General features: G+C 40.9%; 1 protein-coding gene across 5 annotated transcripts in view; it reads right to left on the bottom strand.

Annotated features, from left to right (window-relative positions):
- BCL2L13 (BCL2 like 13) overlaps positions 1 to 22,506 on the bottom strand; it is a 69,521-nt gene that overhangs the window by 27,373 nt on the left and 19,642 nt on the right. For 3 of the 5 annotated variants that reach the window (XR_009009694.1, XM_057556373.1, XM_057556369.1), the window contains exons 3-4: positions 2,812 to 2,919; positions 581 to 737 (exon numbers count right to left, since the gene is read on the bottom strand). Coding sequence is in view for 3 of the 5 variants with exons in the window: in XM_057556373.1 (XP_057412356.1) it covers positions 581 to 737; positions 2,812 to 2,919 (265 nt within the window). In the remaining 2 variants the exon portion in view is untranslated. Of the gene's footprint in view, positions 1 to 580; positions 738 to 2,811; positions 2,920 to 22,506 lie in introns of those variants that run through there. The other 2 variants (XM_057556370.1, XM_057556372.1) reach the window with 2 other exon arrangements.

Raw genomic sequence — 22,506 nt, 5'->3', positions numbered from 1 at the left:
CCAAACATTTTTTTCAATTCATACCAATCTGTTAATGATTCTCATCAAAGAATTAAGGGAAACAAATTTTTAAGATTTACAATAAATGACTTGGTTCTACTTAATATACTTTCACGATGAGCTTCTTGCCTTTGGCTTTAATAGCCAGCACGACAGCTAGGAAAGAAGTTCCCACAGTAGGAATGTGGCAGCAGTTCCACAGGTAGGTGTGCAACCCGAAAGTGTACCAACATCCGGGACGCCCCAAATACAGACACAATGTCAATCCCGCAGTACAATGAATAAAACCCCAGTCATTCCACTTACGCTGGTCACGAGGGAGTGCTGGTAAAAAGTGGTCAGCACAAGTGAAACAGCTTGTGTTTACAACCGGTGAAAGCATTTGTTGAAACCTGACAGCCCAACAAGTAAACACAAACGGTCAAATTCATGCTGGAACAGTTAAATCACTGCTCAAAACGCAAACAGAGATGATTTGGGAAAGCAAAAAAAGAAAAAGTGAAGACAAGTAAGCGAGAAAAGAAGTGACACTGTTCACCTAAAACGGAGGCTTAAGCACGCAGAGGCCGTGGGGACTCACCGGCTGAGGAGCGTCTGCAAGGCCCCGAGCAGAGGCGCCCTCAGCTCCTGCGACGCCTTCTCCCCGAGGTGAGCCAAGCAGTCCTCTACGGAGCTGTCGGGGTTTGCGGGGCTGAACACGGGCGAAGTGTGGCGGTCGAAGCCTGTGCTGGCGAAGGCTGAAGATGACAGAAGGAAAACCCAAGTTAACGAGCAGTGTCAGAAGCTGTGCTGTAAAAGCTCAGGGGGTTAAGATGCCAACCACTGGGAACTAGCTAATAGTTATAAGCCACTTAAAAATGTCAGATAATCGTTATGGGATATTAATGTTTCCTTTGAAAGGCCCTAAATTTAGAGGTGTTTTTTTTTTTTTAAGGAAAGATTTTTATGAAAAATCTTAGTTTCAAGAGAAGAAAAAGGCTAAACTGACATGGCAAAATACACAAACCCATTTTGTATATTACCGCAGACCCATTCAGTCAAAGAATGATAAATGAGAGCAACTCCCAGCTCTATCACCCCTCTCTTAAGATTTGTTTTTACCTTTACAAATGCGGCTCTTCTTAAACCAGATTCTAATCAGTTATTCCACCTTAGAGGACCTCATGACTTTCATTCCCTTTTAGAGTGAACTTCCCAACTCACAATCATGCACATGAATATATTTTAAAAGTATACAAGCTGCCCACTCACACAACCAGCTTCTCCTCTGCTTCCTCAATCCGTTACACAGACACAGCCCTGCTCTAACTGCAGGAAGGAGAGGCCAGATCATCCCTGGTCCAGGGTACAAATGGGATGCAGGGCATAGACTCCCAGGAAAGCAGGTGGCTTGTACCTACTCCCAAGGGTTATCAATAACCTCCATAAAGCATTTATTGCATTAATCCAAAGCTTGCTCCTAGAAGGCTGCAAATTTCACTAGAGTTAAGTATGTATTTCTTCAAGAAAGATATACATGGCTACAAAGTTCACAGACGCTGCACGGTCTGAGCAAGCCTGAGAACGCCCACTCTGATGCCAAGTCTTGGGGAATACAGGTTCAATGAGGAAGTGCATATAAGCTTTCGTTGCCATTTTCTTTTCTGCCTTTTGCCCATTTTGCCATGCAGTACTGTTATCAGAAATGGACAAGAATTAAAACAGAATTATAACATTAATCAGTTAAAAATGTCAGTAAAGGAAAATAAAAGAGAACATTAACATTAGGTTTCTGGATTTTTGTAAATTTCTATTCATATTTTTTCTTTACTAACAGGGAGCTGATTTATAAACATGATTTCTATTTTTTCTTGTTAAAAATTACTGGGCAGGTAATTCCTTGGCAGTCCAGTGGTTAGAACTCGGCACTTTCACTGCCATGGGCCTGGGTTTGATCCCTGGTCAGGAACTAAGATCCAGCAAGCCGCATGGCATGGCAAAAAAAAAAAAAAAGAAAAAAAAGAAAACAAAAAACCAAACAAATAAAAATAAAAAAATAAAAATTACTGGGCAATACACATCTACACAAAAACCTGTACGTGAATATGCATAGCATCATTATACATAATAGCCAAAAAGTGGAAACAACCTAAATATCCATCAACTGATGAATGGATAAACAAAATGTGCTGTATCTACACAGTGGGATATTATTCCTCATACAATGGGATGAAGTACTGATCTGTGCTACCACGTGGATGACCCTTGAAAATACTATGCTAAGTGAAAGAGCCAGTCACAAAACACCACCCAGTGTATGATTCCATTTACATGAAGACCCATAAAAGGCAAATGCATGGAGACAGAAAGCAGATGGATTGGGGATGGAGACAGGGGGCTGGTGGGACTAGAAGTGGGAAGTTACTGTCAACGTATATAGTGTTTCTTTTGGCGGTGTTAAAAATGTTATCACTGCCACCACCATCTATAGCACATGAAAAATGAAAGCAGCACGCTTACATTTCTCCCTTTAGTGTTATTAATATAAAGATATCAATCACACTGAACGGAAAGTAGTACCTTAACATGACTGTTCAGTGCATTACTTAACACCAGAAAAGGTTCCATCTAATCTGTTGGGTATAGTTTAGAAACTTATAAACAGATTCCCCCAGGAAAGAAAGAGGTACTTTCTAGTTTCACCCCTATAATCCTAGACCCATGAAGCTGTGTAATGTTGTGAACACTCCACTGTAAAAAAAAAAAAAAAAAAGAAAGAAACCATACCAAACAGAACCCACTAATTAACCAGGAAAATAAGGATAAAGAGACCTTCAGAAATTTCTTTGTCCAGGGATTTTAGCTCTTCTTCAATTTCAGTTTTAACTTTTAATAAAACTTCTTGATCCAGAGATTGTGAAGCTATATCCTGTTGAACCCCTGAAACCAATAAGAAAGGTTACTAGTGAAAGAGGGGGAAAGAAAACATTAGAATATGGGTAGGATTTTAAGCATTAAGTCAGAAAATACAAAATCAAAACTCATTATCTTGACTAGGGGCTAGGAGATAACGTAAAGATGAGGAAGCTGAGGCCTGGGTAGGTTGTCCCACAACTATGGAGGAGCTGTGACTGGAATTCAGGCCAGTGTGAGTACAGAACTGCTAATGCAGGCTGTGTCCTCCTCATCATCTGGCTGGGCTGCTAGGAAGGAAACAGCTCAGAAACAGTTTTGACATAACAGAAAAGGAAACCTACAAGACTGTCTAGATCAGTAATAATGTCTCCTGAAAATGACATTCACGGCCCCTTACCTTCACATCTTCATGTAAACTGCAGCTCAAGAGAAGGCCCATTATCATCAAAAGATTTATATCCTCCAAATTAAGAAAACCATGAATATACCAAAAGTATAGGGCACAAGCTATTCTCATGCAGTAAAAGGAAAAGTAAGGTCCTGGTCTGTAGCACAGAATGGAGAACAAAGAGGAAGACTCCAAAGGAGAAAAATAAACCAGATGCTTAACAATTTACTAATTTCTCCTGCCCCAGATATTTGGGGCAGAGTGTCATCATTTCATCTAAAACACTGAATCCAACTATGATAGCTCACTCCTCCTATTCAGAATATATCTATACTCAGAATATATTTATTTTATATATTCCCAGTATTTTTACAGTTGTTTGTATCACTGACAAGTTTTATAAACAGAGGTTTTAGGCTTTAATATGCTTTCATCCTTTGCAAACAAAAAATTCTGAATTCAAAGATGAGCTTACTAATTTAATTTAGGTCAAGAAACTTATCAGAGCATCTGTAGGTCTTTAAAATTCATTTGAAAAATAAAAGGTTAAACATTTCTATATGTCACAGATTATCTGATTAGATTTCAACTTTCAAAGTTGACAAAAATAATTTTCCTTCAGGCTACATAAAACATTTTCCTTCTGAGCTGAGACTAACTAAAATAAAACTCAGACCCTCAAAAGGTTTTTTTGTGGAAAATATAAAATTCCTTAGGTATTTCTAGTTGAAATGCAACAGAAAGGATCCTCTCAATGTCATGGTTAATATATATTTTATTTAATGACATTTCATTTAACATTTCTGCCTATGTATGTATCTTAGTTGAAACTACATACATAAAAATTTTAAAACATTACCTAAAACAATATGCTACTAAACAACCAGTGGGGTCACTGAAGAAATCAAAACGGAAATTAAAAAATACCTGGAGACAAACGGAGATAGAAACACAAGAATCCCAAATCCATGGGATGCAGCAAAAGCAGTTCTAAGAGGGCAGCTTTTAACAATACGAGCCTACCTCAGCAAACAAGAAAAATCTCAAATAACCAACCTAACCTTACACCTAAAAGAAGTACAAAAAGAAGAACAAACAAAGCGCAAAATTAGAAGAAAAGAAATCATAAAGATCAGAGCAGAAATAAATGAAATAGAGGCTAAACTCAGAAAAGATCAATGAAACTAAGAGCTGGTTATTTGAAAAGATAGACAAAATTGATAAACCTTTAGCCAGACTCATGAAGAAAAAAAAGAGAGGACCCAAGTAAAATAAAAAGTGAAAGAGGAGAAGGTACAATCCACACCACAGAAATACAAAGGATCATAAGAGACTACTATAAACAACCGTACACCAATAAAATGGACAACCTAGAAGAAATAGATAAATTCCTTGAAACATGCAATCTCCCAAGACTGAATCAGGAAGAAATAGAAAATATGAATAGACCCACTGCCAGTAATAAAATTGAATCAGTAATTAAAAACCTCTCTCAAAACAGAAGTCCTGGACCAGACAGCTTCACAGGTGAATTCTACCAAACATTTGGAGAGGAGTTAATATTGTACCAATCCTTCTCAAACTATCCAAAAAATTGCAGAGGAATGAATGCTTCCAATCTGATTCCATGAGGCCAGCATCAACGTGATACCAAAACCAGACAAAGATATCACAAAAAAAGAAAATTATAAGCCAGTACCACTGATGAACACAAATGCAAAAATCTTCAACAAACTATTAGCAAACCAACTCCAACAATACACAGTACACTAAAAGGATTACACCACGATCAAGTGGAATTTATTCCAGGGATGCAAGGATGGGTCAATATCTGCAAATCAATCAATGTCATACACCATCTTAACAAATTGAAGAATAAAAATCGTATGACCAGGGGCTTCCCTGGTGGCGCAGTGGTTGAGAATCTGCCTGCCAATGCAGGGGACGTGGGTTCGAGCCCTGGTCTGGGAAGATCCCACATGCCACGGAGCAACTAGGCCCGTGAGCCACAATTACTGAGCCTGCGCGTCTGGAGCCTGTGCTCCATAACAAGAGAGGCTGCGATAGTGAGAGGCCCACGCACCGCGATGAAGAGTGGCCCCCGCTTGCCGCAACTAGAGAAAGCCCTCGCACAGAAACGAAGACCCAACACAGCCATAAATAAATTAAAAAAAAAAAATCATATGACCATCTCAACAGATGCAGGAAAAGCTTTTGATGAAATTCAAAAGCTTTTATGATATTTATGATAAAAACTCTGAACCCATTTATGATAAAAAAAACTCTCAACAAAGTGAGTAAAGAGAGAATATACCTCAACATAATAAAGGCCATATATGACAAGCCCACAGCTAACACAAAAGACCGTGAATAGCCAAAACAATCTTGAGAAAGAAGAACAAATCTGGAGGTATCACACTCCTGATTGCAAACTATACTACAAAGCTACAGGAATCAAAACAACATGGTACTGGCACAAAAACAGACACAAAGATCAATGGAACAAAACAGAGAGCCTGGAAATAAATCTACGCTTATATGGGCAATTAATCTACAACAAGAGAGGCAATAGGGAAAAGATAGCATCTTCCATAAATGTTGGAAGGGACTTCCCTGGTGGTCCAGTGGGTAAGACTCCTTGCTCCCAATGCAGGTGGCCCGGGGTTCAATCCCTGGTCGGGGAACTAGATCCCACATGCATGCCGCAACTAAGAAGTCCACATGCTGCAACTAAAATATCCCACATGCTGCAACTAAAGATTCCACATGCTGCAACAAAGATCCCACATACTGCAACTAAGACCCAGAGCAGCCAAAATAAATAAATAAATATTTTTTAAAAAAATGTTGGGATAACTGGACAGCTATATGCAAAGAATCAAACTGGAACACTTTCTCACACCATATACACACACAAAAAACTCAAAATGGAGTAAAGACTTGTAAGACTTATAAGACCTGAAACCATAAAACTTCTAGAAGAAAACATAGGCAGTACGCTCTTTGACATGGATCTTAGCAATATTTTTTTGGATATGTCTCCTCAGACAAGGCAAACAAAAGCAAAAATACATGGGATTATGTTAAGCTAAAAAGATTTTGCACCGTGAAAAAAACTAGCCACAAAACGACAGCCTAATGAATGGGAGAAGATATTTGCAAATGATACTATCCAGAATATACAAAGAACACATACAGCTAGACATTAAAAAAAAAAAAACTCAATTAAAATTGGGCACATGACCTCAACAGACATTCCAAAGAAGATGGCCACCAGGCACATGAAAAGATGCTCAACATCACTAATCATCAGAAAAATGCAAATCAAAACCACAATGAGATTATCACCTCACACCTGTCAGAATGGCTATTACCAAAAAGACAATAAATAACAAATGTTGGCGAGGTCGTGCACTGTTGATGGAAATGTAAATGATACAGCCGATATGGAAAACAATATGGTGGTTCCTCAAAAAATTAAAAATAGAACTACCATACAATCCAGGAATTCCACTTCCGGGTATTATTCTGAAGAAAATAATTCAAAAAGATATATATATATATATATACACACACACACGCACATACATACACACACAGGCACCCATGTTCATGCAGAACTATTTACAATAGCTAAGATACGGAAACAGCCTAAGTGTCCGTCAACGGATGAATGGATAAAGAAGATTTGGTGGGGGGGGGGGGGGGGGGCGCGGGGGGGGGGGGGTTTGGCCAAAAAGTTCGTTCGGGTTTTTCTGTAAGATGAAACAGAAAAGCCCGAATGAACTTTTTGGCCAACCCAATACAATGGAATACTGCTCAGCCATAAAAAAAAGAATGAAATCTTGCCATTTGTGACAACATGGATGGACCTGGAGGGTTTTATGCTAAGTGAAATAAGTCAGACAGAGAAAGACAAATACCATATGATCTCACTTATACGTGGAATCTAAAAAAACAAAACAAATGAGCCAACCTAAGAAAACAGAAACAGACTCACAGAGAACAAACAGGTGGTTGCCAGGGGGAGAGGGGTGAGGGAGAAGAAAAAAAAAACAGTAACTATGTGAGGTAATGAATGCTAATTAGCTTGCTTGTGGTAACCATTTCACAGTATATTTATATGAAACCATCACGTAGTACACCTTAAATACATGCAATTTTTCTTAATTATACCTAATAAAGTTGATAAGTTTTCTAATTACATAAAACAGACACAGGGACTTCCCTGGTGGCACAGTGGTTAAGAATCCACCTGCCAATGCAGGGGACACAGGTTTGAGCTCTGGTCCGGGAAGTTCCTACACGCTGCAGAGCCACTAAGCCCGTGCGCCACAACTACTGAGCCCACGTGCCACAACTACTAAAGCCTGTGTGCCTAGAGTCTGTGCTCCGCAACAAGAGAAGCCACCATAATGATAAGCCCATGCACCGCAACGAAGAGTAGCCCCCGTTCGCTGCAACTAGACAAAGCCCACACGAAGTAACAAAGACCCAACGCAGCCAAAAATAAAAAAAAAAAAAGAATCTGCCTTCCAATGCAGGGGACAAGGGTTTGATCCCTGGTCAGGGAACTAAGATCCCACATGCCACCGGGCAACTAAGCCCAAGTGCCACAATTAGAGAGAAGCCCATGCGCTGCAAAGAAAGATCCCACATGCTGCAACTAAGACCTGACACAGTCAAAAATAAATTAAAAAAAAAAAAGACAATCTTACGCAAAATTTGAAGACAAAATGTATCCTATAAATAAGGTAATCTTTGTAAATTCTCATAAAGCATAAAAATCTATCTTTACATATAGGCTTTGTTTTTCCAACTTTTTTTTTTTTTACTGTGGTAAAATACATCTAACAAAATTTACCATCTTAACCGTTTTTAAGTGTACAGTTCAGTAGTATTAAATACATTCATAATGTTGTGCTACCATCCATCTCCAGAACTCTTTTCATTTTGTAAAACTGAAGCTCTAGACCCACTACACAGTAACTCTCCATTACCTCTTCTCTTCAGCCCTTGGCAAACGCCATTCTTCTTCTCTCTCAATTCTGACTACTCTAAGCACTTTATACAAGTGGCATCATACAACATTTGTCTTTCAGGAACTGGCTTATTTCACTTCCAGACTTGTAAGAAATCTCAAGTACTGCTTATAATTAGAACAGGTTTTCCTTTTAAAAGTAATCTGTAGTTTAGACGGCTCTACAACATCACTGATTAATATAATTACACTAGGTAAAGTGACTTCCAGAATATACGTAACATTATTAAAACAAGGCAAACACAGACTGGGGAATATTTGGGGTCAACAGACTGGGGAATTATTTGGGGTCAATCTTATTTCTTTCACTGAAATTCTCTCTCTCCCTCTGGCTTCCTGGAAGGCGTCTCAGTAAAGGGGAAGGTAAGCTTTGGGGCCAAGCATTCCAGCTCATTACACGTGACTTTAGGCAACGAAAATAATCTTCTTGAACCTCTCCTCTTAAGTAAACAGGAGAATAATACCTATCACAAAGAGAAGCTGTCAAGGGCAGTGAGATAAATTAGTCAAGCTCCACCACATCAAAAATGCTCAAAAGATAGTGGCTCCCACCCACCAATCCTTTTGACTCTCTAAAATGGGTTGTTACCATTGCACAGTGATCTTACCCCAAACCTTGTCCCTGTGAATAGAATCAGCTTATCATAGATTTCTAATCAATGATGCTCACACAGAATCTGTTTTCAGTACTCTAAGTCTGGACCAGCAGAAACAACCTTCTGACAGTTTAGATAATGCCAAGTGACATAAAGTATCTCTTATAACACCAACAGTTACTCTCACTCTTCAATTGCTGCAAGAGAGAATGGCTTAATATCAATTGATCTAAAACTAAAATACAGGAACTTCCCTGGTGGTCCAGTGGTTAACAATCGTCTTGCAATGCAGGGGACACCGGTTCGATCCCTGGTGGGGGAAGTAAGATCCCACATGCCGCAGGGCAACTAAGCCCACATGCCGCAACTACTGAGTCCACGTGCCACAACTAGAGAGAAGCCCGCGCACACAACAAAGAGCCTGCATGCTGCAACTAAGACCCGATGCAACCAATAAATAAATATTAAAAAAATAAAACTAAAATATATTTTTTCCTGAACACATGTCCAACAGAGTTTCATTAATTTATATTAAAAAAATACAGAATGAAAGTTAATTTTTTAAATATAAGGGTACATTTCACAATAAATTCACCCGGGAAGTTTTACCAGGAAGCTTCAGTCCCCCCTGGTTTTCCAAATTTCCAGCAGATGTGACTGCCTCGAAGAGACTTGCCTTCAAACTTTTTCCAGGCTCAAATAATCTCTGCCGTGGTCAACAATGGAAGAATTTTGATCAGTCACTGCCATGAGCTACAGCGAACACAGTGCTTTTAGGACAAACCCTTCTCTTACCTAGCTGACCCTCCTTCACATGCACTCCCACAGCAGAAGCAGGGTGAGCGCCATGCTGAAGAGCTTGGGTGAGCCTTTTAAGTGCTGCAAAAGCATCTCAGACTCAACATCGGCCAGCTTGCTTCTGACCCGTCCTTAATCAGAAATATAGAGCTCCTGAATATTTCAGACTCTTTCCAGGGAATACAATCTGTTGGAGGAAACTTTTTATAAGGCTTCCTGACATGAGAAGTAGTCCCTCCATTCCCTGCATTCTAGATTTTATCCTCAAATTAAGCTGGATCATCAGAAAAATCCCCAGATAATATTACCTATTTGTTATAACTGAGCTGCACTTTGGTGCCATTTCCTTAGCTTTTATCCACAATTATATTAAGAAAGTGTCTTGAAATGTAATACTGTATTTGATATTGACATTTTCTACTGCATTTCTTTGTGCCCTATGTAATAAAGCTCTAAGTGAAAAAACAATTCTCTTAAAAGAATAACATTCCACTTTAAGGAAAATAGTATAGCTTCTGGTTATGGGAAAAAAATCCTGGGAACTAAATGCAGTAGTCCCCTTTGTGGTTTCAGTTACCCGCAATCAGCCACGGTTGGAAAATACTAAATAGTAAATTCTAGAAATAAAATTCATTACTTTTATATTACACACCATTCTGATTAGTGTCGTGAAACCTGGTGGGGTCCTGCTCCATCCCGCCTGAGACCTGAAACACACCCAGCATATCCAGACTGTATACACTACCCGCCCATTATTATAGGAAAACACCAGTACACACAGGGTTTGGTACTAACCGGCACCGTTTCAGGCATCCCCTGAGAATCTTGGACCATATTCCCCATGGGTAAGGAGGGCCTACCGTATACCTTCACTCATTTTTGGCTTTGCCTCAGAAGCAAATTCACTGCTCTCACTATGGAAATGTAGAGTCTTCCTATTCTGATTTGATTGGAATTTATTTATTTATTCCCATTATGTATTAATTATAAGAGACATTAAATGATATATGGTAAGAAATTTTTAAAAATTAATTCCTCTTCCCACCCAGTATGAACTCACTGCCAATTTCTTCACTAACAAAAAAAGACATTTTTACCTAACCTGGACTGCTCTTCCTTTTCCTGATTATTTAATTCTGTCCACCCTGCAAGGACCAATTTTTTTTAATTAATTAATTAATTAATTAATTAATATATTTATTTATGGCTGCGGTTGGGTCTTTGTCACTGCGCAGGGGCTTTCTCTAGTTGCGGCAAGTGGGGCCTTCTCTTTGTTGTGGAGCACGGGCTCTAGGCGTGCGGGCTTGGTAGTTGTGGCTCGCAGGCTCTAGAGCGCAGGCTCAGTAGTGGTGGCACATGGGATTAGTTGCTCTGTGGCACGTGGGATCTTCCCGGACCAGGGCTCAAACCCATGTCCCCTGCATTGGCAGGCGGATTCCCAACCACTGCACCACCAGGGAAGTCCCAATTTTTTTTGGCCTCGCCGGGCGGCTTGCAGGATCTTAGTTCCCTGCCCAGGGATTGAACCCGGGCCCTCGGCAGTGAAAGTGCCGAGTCCTAACCACTGGACTGCCAGAGAATTCCCTGCAAGGACCAATTTAAGTCTCTCTACTTTTCCACAGTAACTTCACTGACTACTTACGTATCACTGATGTTTGAACATGTATATCATTTAATCTGTGCCACATACTTTAACACTTAAATATATACTGTCTTATATCATTCAATGATATTATAGTTTATTATCATTAATCTGACCTGATTACAAACTACCAACTATTTGAGGTAGTCTCTTTGTCCTAGACTTGGGTCAAGTAAGGACTAAAAAAGTACACGAATACTTGACAGCAATAGCTATCACTGTCACTGCGATGAAGACTCAAAGTATTACAATGTATGACACGACAACTCTACTGGGAAGAAAGGACACTTAAAAAAAAAGACAATAAAATAAAAGTTATAAATAGATTCAGAGGAATTAAAAAAAGTTATCAGTATATTTTGAGGCTACCTCAAATGACAAAAGTTAAAAGAAATAAAGAAAATGAGTAGTCATTTTATGTAAGAGAGTAAGAATACAGAACAACTACCTACACAGGACAGTAACGAGAACATTTATTTATGGTGATGGATTGTGATGGAGAACACTGAGGAGGAGGAATGGAAAGAATAAGACCTCAACCACCATCTCCAAGCTTATGAGAGTTTTCAGAAATGACTTGCCTAGGCTCAAATAAATTATACAGAAATAAGATTAGAAAGTAGATATTCTGATAAGTAAAATTATTACTGAATTCAAAAACATATGATTACAATTTTTGAAGTACAATGAATGAAAAATAAGGAATATTTGAATGTTTTATCTGCCATCTGCCCCTTTCAGGAAAATATGCACACCTAAGACACATACACACCCTCACACCCATCACAGCACCACCAACACCACCACCAGGCCGCAAAGTAAATGACAGGAATGTCTTGGTTACAGTATGCCTCATCCTGCCCGATCAAAGAAAAGCAGCTGATTAAAGGCGTATCTATTCTCATGAGACTAATGTGATGCTAATTACACACGACAAGTTGTCGTACTTGATAATAAACCATGTGGAAAACCTAAACCAGAAAAAGTCTACTGCTGTCAGGATACAAAAGGCTATTTCTTTAATAACCAATGACACAGACAGATTCACTGCTTTTTCACTCAACCAACCCCCACCCCACCCTGATTTTCAAAAGCACAGAGCTACGCAGTAGCACCAATGCAGCATAAATCCTGCACTATAAACCCAGAAAAATATCTCAAAGATAAACAGACTTTAGTACACTAAATCCAACCCACCTCCGTGTCAAAGGAAGGGTCAGGTGAGTCAGCAATCATCATACTCCAGCCCTGAAAGGCACTCAAAATGAATATCAGACCAACAAGCTTAGAACAGCTGTATGCATGGCCTAGACCTTCCAGAGCAAACGCTGTCTAAATCTATGGTTCCCCAAAGTGGGGCCCATTAAAATTACTGAGAGAGCATTAAATAGCGATGAAGTAATAATCAAAGCTCCAGAGTCCCAGGACCCAGCATGACGCATCTGGCTCAGGAGGCCTGGGGCAGGGCTCCATCACCTCTGTTTTCATAAGTGTTCAGGCAATTAAACTTGACAAATACTGCTCTTGACAACCCAAATGATTATAACCAAATTATAATCAAATCAGATTATAATCAAACATCTACTGAATAGTACAGACAACATAGTTCAATTATTCATTCAAAAGCAAAAACAAATACTCCAAATGATACCATACTGGACCAGTAAGTAAGAAACCAGATTTTTAAGAAACAAATTCTGGACTTCCCCGGTGGTGCAGTGGTTGGGAGTCTGCCTGCCAATGCAGGGGACACGGGTTTGAGCCCTGGTCTGGAAAGATCCCACATGCCATGGAGCAACTAAGCCCGCACGCCACAACTACTGAGCCCGCGTGCTGCAACTACTGAAGCCCGTGTGCCCAGAGCCCATGCTCCACAACAAGAGAAGCCACTGCAATGAGAAGCCTGTGCACTGCAACGAAGAGTAGCCCCTGCTCGCCACAACTAGAGAAAGCTCACGCACAGCAACGAACACCCAACACAGCTAAAAAAGAAAAAAAAAAAAAGAAACAACGAAATTCCAAAATAGTCAATCACAACAGTAGTTTTCAGGCTCCAGTGTTACCACATCCCCAGCTATCCTGCAGATTAGGGGAGAGATTTGAGGAAGGACGGATTTTAAAGAGAAGAATGCAAAGAAAATCCAACACGCACCCACTCAAACTCTGGGTTCATAGTAGTCAGGATCAAACATCTCCTGTTCCTGATAGAAAGAATGTAAAAAAATTAAACAGTACACATCTCTGGAAATAATGAATTGTGAAACACTACTGGGATCGGGTTATGAGAATCTGTCTTGAAAAATTGATTTGAGATGGTGATACTCCCCAAAGTGATGTACAGATTCAATGTAATCCCTATCAAAACTCCAACTGCAGGGCTTCCCTGGTGGCACAGTGGTTAAGAATCCGCCTGCCAATGCAGGGGACAGAGGTTCGAGCCCTGGTCCGGGAAGATCCCACATGCCGCGGAGCAACTAATCCCATGTGCCACAACTACTGAGCCTGAGCTCTAGAGCCCACGTGCCACAACTACTGAAGCCCATGCACCCTAGAGCCCATGCTCCACAACAAGAGAAGCCACCACAATGAGAAGCCCGCGTGCAACGAAAGTAGCCCCCACTCACTGCAACTACAGAAAGCCACGCACAGCAATGAAGAACCAACGCAGCCAAAAATAAATAAATAAAATAAATTTATTAAAAAAAAAAAAGATGTTCAACATCATTAGCTACTAGGGAAATGCAAATTAAAACCACAATGAGGTACCACTGCACACCACCAGTATAGTTATAATAAAAAACACGGACAATAGTAAGTTTGGCAAAGATGAAGAGAAACTGGAACCCTCATACACTGCTGGTGGGAATGGTACAGCCACTTTAGAAGACAGCTTGGTAGTTTCTTACAAAGCTAAACATACTCTAACCATACAATCTAGCAATCATGCTCCTTGATATTACCCAAATGAGTTGAAAACTTATATCTACATAAAAACCTACACATGAATGTTTATAACAGCTTTATATATAATTGCCAAAACTTGAAAGTAACCAAGATGTTCTTCAATAGGAGAATGGATAAAAAAACTATGGTACATCCATACAATGATATATTATTCAGCAATAAAAAGAAATGAGCTACCACAGTGAGATACCACTTCACACCCATTACGATGACTGTTACAAAAAAGCAGGAAACGACAAGCACTGGTGAGGGTGTGGAGTAATTGGAACCCCCGTGCACCGCTGACTGGAATGTAAAATGATGCAGCTGCTGTGGGAAAAAAAGGGTGGCACGTCCTCAAAAGAATCCAACATAGGATGACCCACCAATTCTACACCTGGGTGTATGCCCAAAGAATTGGAAGCAGAGACTCAAACAGATTATTTGTACACAAATGTTTATAACAGCATTGTTCACAATAGTCGACAGGTAGAAATAATCCAATACCCATCAGTAGACGAACAGATAAACAAAATGTGCTTATGCATACAATGTAATATGATTCAGCATTAAAAAGGAGTAAAATTCTGAAACAGGCTACAACATGGATGAACCTTAAAGACATTATACTAAGCAAAATAAGCCAGACGCAAAAGAACAAATATTGTGCGATTCCACTCAAATGAGATTCATAGAGACAGAAGTAGAATAGTGTTTGCCTAGGGAGGGAGAGGAGGGGAGAATAGGGGGTTAGTGCTTAACGGCTGAACGAATAACAAGCCAGCATCACGACATGTATTTGACAGTCACATTACTAATTAACAGACATGAACTTACCCTCTTTCCTAACCTAAGAAATGTCTTACTAAATCCCTATTAATGACTACAACACCAAGGTGCTCTATATTAAAAGATGCAAAGGTGAACAGAACAAGTTATTATCTGGCATCATATATGTAAGTCAGCAGGACTTCTACTAGTGAGAATATATAATCTTGAACATATTCAACAAACTAACACAGTCTGGAAGAGCTGACAACTTCTGGAAAAGTTCAGAGTTAACTATTTATGGAAAAGTATGTACCCAGCACATGACTCACTTAGGAAAAAATGAAAGACATTTAACGTGACAGAAGTCTTGAGTCATGAATAGGGTCACCTCCTTTAGCCTCTTCTTTTCACACCTATTGCTTCATGAATTTGAAACCAAACCCTAACCACATTGCACCAATGCATGCTACAGCAGGCCCTATTTATAACAGCATGGCATAGAAGGGAGTTCTACATCACATTTTAGATAACAAATCGGACAGCAAAGCAGCAAAGACAGCAAGTAGGACCTAATTTTTCCTTCTAAGAAGTTAGCATACACATTTGTATTTATGTATTGACATAATACTCTGTATTTAGGCTTAAGGAAACAATACAAGGATAACAACCAAATTTCAAAAACAAAACAAAAACGTCAAAGCAGGTAAACTCCTCAGATCCTACAATGTTCAGGTAGAAAAAAATTCTATGCTCAAGCAAGGGGGAAAAAGTTGATCAACACAGGCTTATGTAATTGCTTAAGGTCCTTACAAACTTAATAATCACAGGGGTTGAAAAGGCCTGGTTTTCTGTGAGCATGAAGTCTGTTACAGTTAAGAAATATCATAAATAAGTGGAATTTGGGTAGATGGGAAAGTACTTTATGTATTAGGGTGACCAACTCACCCAGTTTGCCCAGGATTTTCCAGTTTTACCCACTCCCGGGCAAACTGGACAGTTGGTCACCCTAATGTGTAAATATGGGAGATATGTTAATTAGGACAGGGTAGTCTATGCTGCAGTGATAAATAAAGCCAGCAACTTAACCCAAAGGTCCATCTCTCCCTTGTGCTCCATATCTAACCCGGGAAATTGGAGGTAAGGAAACTGTCATACAGTCACTCAGCAACCCTGCCTGATGGTGGTCCTGCCCTACTACAACTATGCCCTTAGGAACATACATCCCCCTTAAATCCACAAGGCAAGGGAAAAAGAATGGGGAGGAGGCATACTGGCTCTTAAATGCCACAGCCTACAAGTGCCACAAACCCCCTGCACTCACATTTCACTGGCTAGGACTAGTCGTATGGCCCTGCCTAAATGCAGTTTCCCAGGGGCCCGGGAAGGAGACAAGAACAGACAGGGGAAGCAGCAGGAACCACTACCAGAGAAGCCTACTATTCTAGAGCAGCTCAGCTCAAGGGGAAAAATACAGATAGGAATAAGCATAACTCGTTTACAGTCCAAAGCAACTGACAGACATGAGACACAACAGGTAATAGGATCAGGAAAACCAGCGAAAGTCTCTTTTGTAGAACAGCCTGAGGGAAAAGGGAGGAACTGTGGGCTCTCCATGTAATAGGCAATGTGAGGAAGCTCAATCTGCTTGTAGCATGCAAAATACATAATGGAGAAAACATGAAATGAAGGAGAAACATCAGGAGACATTTGCAGTACTTTGAGGCAGGACCTGAAGGATAATGGGAGCATCATCACAAAATTGGAACAGTTGATAACAGTTCACAAAGAGGGAAGGAAGCAGAGATAAGAGTTAAAGGATGACCCCTGTGTTTCAAGCCTGGATAGCAGGTGGTACCCTTAACAAATCACTGTAAGAACAGGGGCTAGCTTAGAGAGGAAGATAAAAAACTGAGTTCTAGACCTGTGTGTCTAGTAATATTACAGCCACTAGCCACATGCAGCTTTTTAAGTTTAAATAAAAATTAAATAAAATTAAAAATTCAGTTCCTCAGTTGCACTAGTCATATTTCAAGCATTCACATGTGACTTGTGACTGTAATACTGAAAAGAGCAGATACAGAACATTTTCATCACTGCATAAAGTTCTATTAAATAGTGTTTTTCTAGACCTATCAGGCTATAACTAGTAGGGGAAGGTTTTAGAAATGTAAATGAAGCTAGAACTGGAAAGAAAATCTGCAGGCTAACAGATTACCTTTTACCAGCAAATACTGGTGAACATCCTAAATATCCTACAGTAGGAGACTGTAGGTATCTATTTACTGATGTGGACAGATGTTCAAGTATATTGTTAATTTTTTAAATGTTACAAAATGGCATGTACATGATCTCATTTTTGTAAATCATAAATTCAAGTTTATATGTAGCTATAAAAATGGGAAAATGTTAATATTTCATAATTTCAGTTACTGGATTACAGGATTTTTTCTTTCACTTTTTTACTTTTCTAAATACTTTCAAATACATATATATAACTTACATAATTAAAAAGAATTATTTTAGTAAAAAAAGAAATATGATTAAAGGAAACGGATTTGGGCTTAATATAAAAAAAGAACAGGGACTTCCCTGGTGGTGCAGTGGTTAAGAATCCGCCTGCCAATGCAGGGGACACGGGTTCGATCCCTGGTCCAGGAAGATCCCACATGCCACGGAGCAACTAAGCCCGTGTGCCACAACTACTGAGCCCACATGCCACAACTACTGACTCCCGTGTGCCTAGAGCCCATGCTCCGCGACAAGAGAAGCCACCGCAATGAGACGCCCGTGCACCACAACCAAGAGTAGCCCCCGCTCGCCGCAACCAGAGAAAGCCTGTGCGCAGCAACGAAGAACCAACGCAGCCAGAAATAAAAAAACAAAACCACAGCATTTAGTTTTGTGCATAAATAGACTGAGCTCCTCAATAATAATGAGAAAAACAATGTTCATTCTGCACTGTCATTGGGGGGTTAGCAAATTAGGGCCCATCAGCCAAACCTGCCCCCTGCATATTTTTACACAGCCCACAAGCTAAAAATGGTTTTTACGTCTTTACATGCCTGAAAAAAGGGCAAGATTAGTACTTCGTGACATAAAAAAATCACAGGAAACTCCGTGCCTGTAAATAAAGCGTAACTGAGCCACGCTCACCCAGCCGTGCGTTCCCCACGCTGCTCCAGTGACAGTGGAGACGAGCCGCCCACAGAGCCCGCACGGCAGGGACACGAGGGCACTGCCGCACCCCCAGCCTCACTGCACCTGTGCACGAGCACATGCCAACACAAGAACAGAGCTGGACTCGGGACGTCGCACTCCTCAGACACAGGGGAGCACAGATCATCCTGTCACCACACGAGGCGGCACGGTCCCGGGTGGCCTGGCTGTGCGGAAGGAGCACGACGCGCGCCACTGTCGCCAGGCTGAAAGCGCTCATCACCGGACTCCCAACTCACAGGACAGAGTCCATCAGAAAAGCCAGAACATTTTCAACGGAACATCTCATCACGAATTTCCTTGTGAAATAAGCAATGAAAACGAGGCCACAACCGAAGTTCCTAAGGGGCTCCACTGTTAGCCAAGCAAGGAAATTGTGTTCGACTGCAGCAGCTGAAGAAATGTGCCCAGAAAAAACAAAAGTTGAATACTATTAGTCTTCTGAAGAGAACAGCTGCTCCGTGAGTGGAGGACACTGAGAACAACATCAACAATTAACTGAAATACAAGGCAACGACTCTCAGGGGCCTTCCTCGGCCCCGACACACGCCTGAGACTCAGCGGTTACCCGTTCTAGGGGCAGCGCCGCGCCGGAACCGACTCAAGAGCCGCCACAGCCTGCAGAGAGCAACCACACACAGGGACGCCTGCAAAGAAACCATGGCAATGCGGATTCACCACACCCCGAAGCGGAATCCGCCAAGCTGCGTGACTGAGAGTGGCAAAACTGTGAGGAGCAGAAAAAGACGAATTCACAAGAACTGAAGACGTAAGGTATTTACACCCTATGCTTGTTCACTGTATTCCTCAGTAGTACTCTGGAAAATACTTAAATCTATCCTGTATAATGAACCAGGAGTTTCAACAGTGAACTTCACTCGCTGTCATGGACTTAATCATTAGCTTCATGAATTTTTGTCAGAAGTCTAAGCTGGATATCCTGACATACCCTGTCACATAGCAGTTCAATGTCTAAAGAGTGGTAGCATTTCATTGCAATTTTTTGAGCTCAAAAGTGACACCAAAGTTTTTCTGAGGAAGAAGAACCGCCCTCAACCACTATTATCAAATGATGAATAGCTTTGGAAACTAGCTTTCACTGCAGACTTGAAAATGTTTCTTAATGAACTAAAGCTAAAATCACAAGGCCTGCTGTTTGCCAACCCTGCCCTGGACAATGTCCCTAAGAGTCAATGGCAGCCCCTTGGACTGAGAAGGCCGTCCTACCCGGGACACACTGACTCCTGGGTCCACTGTTCCCTGGTGTGGGAGTTCATGTCACACAGGTAACAACCCGGAACCTATCCTTATCTTCAGCTACCACAGCCCGCAAGACGGCAGCCCTAGGAGGTCAGCAGGTTAGTCTAAATGCCCTTGTGTGGAGTACAAGAGACTGGTCTTGGCCTACATCCTGGATGAACAGGGAGGAGTACGTGTGGCTACCAATACCTCCTGCTGAGTTGGATTATTACTACTGGTTACGTGGAACAAGCCACACAAGCTAAGGAAGAAAAACAAGTGATTATCTGAGAAAAGTCCTACTAGTCCCTCTGGGACTTACTCGCTTGGCTGAACCTGGGGTCCCGAGGTGGATGGCTGAGATCGACACTGCAGAATTATTATCCCCATTATGCTCATTTGGATTCTGCTGATAACAACCTCAATCAGGTGTTAATGAAACAAATGAATGGATTTCACTGCACGTAACCTGAGGGGCAGATGGCTGGGAGCAGCAGCCTGCCACGAGCCCCAAGCATCCCTGTACGTCCTTGCTGAGCATGACAAACCGCAGGCCTAACTGTCCTCTGACCGAGCCCTCTCCACAGCTAGCAGTGAAGACAACCAGGCAGATCCAACGACCACATGACTGCTCGCTCCTCGGGAAAGGGAACTTGACGTGCTTACTGTCTGCTGCAGAAGGCGCTGAGCCCTCGGGACCGGGCTCCTCAGCTGCAGCACGACTCCTGCTTGAAAAGCCACCACGTGGGTTCATGGCATTGCCCTACGGTCCTTGAGGGCAGGGGAACCACTGCCGCCACGGTAACACTCCTGCTGTTTGCTGGGCTAGAGTATTCAACTGTCTTGCTCTAATCCACTGAGTCCTGATGTCTACTTTGGGCACCTATGGAATTAGGAGGTTGAAATATAAAAACCACATATGTTTCATAAAATTAATTCCCAGAATCCTCCTCCCAAGCTGAAATACTGAAGACATAATCCCTGCCTCAGGGGACCTAACCATTTATGGAGTAAACACTATCAACACAGCTACTCAGCTGGACTCCAGAAAGTCTATTATGATAGATGCTCACTGAGTCTAAACACCTGAGTCTTAAAACAACAGAATCCAGCATTTTCAGAAGTTATAGTTAGTTCTTAAGACAATGTTTAGGGACTTCCCTGGTGGTCCAGTGGGTAAGACTACGTGCTCCCAGTGCGGGGGACCCAGGTTCAAACCCTAGTCGGGGAACTAGATCCCACATGCATGTGCAACTAAGAAGCCGGCATGCCGCAACTGAAGAGCCCGCATGCTGTAACTAAAGAGCCTGCATGCCGCAACTAAGACCTGGCACAGCCAAAAAAAACCAAAAAAGACAATGTGTAAAAACTTAAAAAAGATGTGCTACATGGTATGACAACCTATAGAACACATATTTATTTTAAATGGCAAGCTCCTCATAAAAATATTACTCTGATTCAGCAGTTTGACTCTAGACAATTTAGAAAAGTAAATAACTGGGGAAAAGTAAAAAGCAACACATAGAAGCTCTCTTAACTACCCTCCACAAGTGATGTGCTGAGTTACAAGACCCACTGCTGGCTGAGCACATGTGTACAGGGCGTGTGCCTACCAAGAATCAGTTATCGTTCTCCCAGCCTGTTTAGGAAAGTTATACTGGGAATACTGGGACTTCCCTAGCGGTCCAGTGCTTAGGACTCTGTGCTTCCACTGTGGGGGGCACGGGTTCGATCCCTGATCAGGGAACTAAGATCTCACAAGCTGCACAGCACGGCCAAAAAAAAAACATTATACTGGTCACTGAAATTCTGTAATTTATTTAAAATCACAGATATCATTGAAAGATGACATGCAAAGAGGCGTGATATTTCTATGAAAGCTAAATTAAATGTTTTGAGAAGTGGCTTTAAAAATACCACATCAAATTGGGTGTGAGAGAAACAACTGTAAAAGATTAGGGGGGAAATCATAAAAATCTAGAATGACCCTTCAAAGAAATTGCTTTACAAGTGTCTTTATTTCTTGCTCCACTTTAAATAAGCATAAATTTAAAACTATAGGCAATAGATATGGAGATACGGTTTATGGTAGAAAGATGACACGGACTTCCAATCAAGAGACCCATATTCAAAAACAAAAAAGCCTTGGCTGTACGCCAAAATTGCCATGCACGTTTATTAACATTTTAAGTTAGAATTTCTTATGATAACCTCTTTATTTAGGATACCCTCTTGCCTTGACTTTTTCAATTAAAGTCCTACTACCAGTGTTAGTGACCTGGGTGGCCCGGTGGATAAGACTCCGAGCTCCCAATGCAGGGGTCCGGGTTCGATCCCTGACCAGGGAATTAGATCCCACAAGCCGCAACTAAAAGATCCCACAAGCCGCAACTAAAAGATCCCACACGCACAACGAAGATCACGTGTGCCACAACTAAGACCCAGTGCAGCCAAATAAATAAATATTTTAAAAAATTTAAAAACAGGGGGTGGTGCTCTATGGTAAACCAAAAACTGTACACAGCAATGCTATTGATGTTTAAGGTGATAGAAACACTTAGACATGCAACAATGGAGATAAAATACACAAACACGCAAACATGTTTTAAGATAAAACAGTGAAAAAAATCGCAAATAACTGATTACAACTATTTGAAAACTATGTGCATACTGATTAATATCAGAGGACAACAGAAAGTAAAATAGCTGCTGTGTGAGTTTGGTGAAATAATCAATATTTGGTATCACATTTTCTTTTATGAGTTTTTAAAGCCATTTTGAAGTAATTCTGTTTAAACAGCAACCTATCTCGGGGTACTTAAAATATGATTTGAAGTTTAAAAACAGAACACACCCACTAGTTACATGTCAGCAATTCAATGAATTTTCTTAGGGCATCTTGGGTCATCCCTCCTGCTAGAAGGGTACTGGAGCCCATCACTTCTCAATCTCAACACTACCCTTTTTTACAAATTGT

Source organism: Balaenoptera acutorostrata, chromosome 11 (assembly GCF_949987535.1).
Source record: "Balaenoptera acutorostrata chromosome 11, mBalAcu1.1, whole genome shotgun sequence".
Classification (NCBI taxonomy): Eukaryota; Metazoa; Chordata; class Mammalia; order Artiodactyla; family Balaenopteridae; genus Balaenoptera; species Balaenoptera acutorostrata.
Note: the sequence above shows the minus strand (reverse complement) of the source record. Positions and strands in the feature narration are given on the sequence as shown.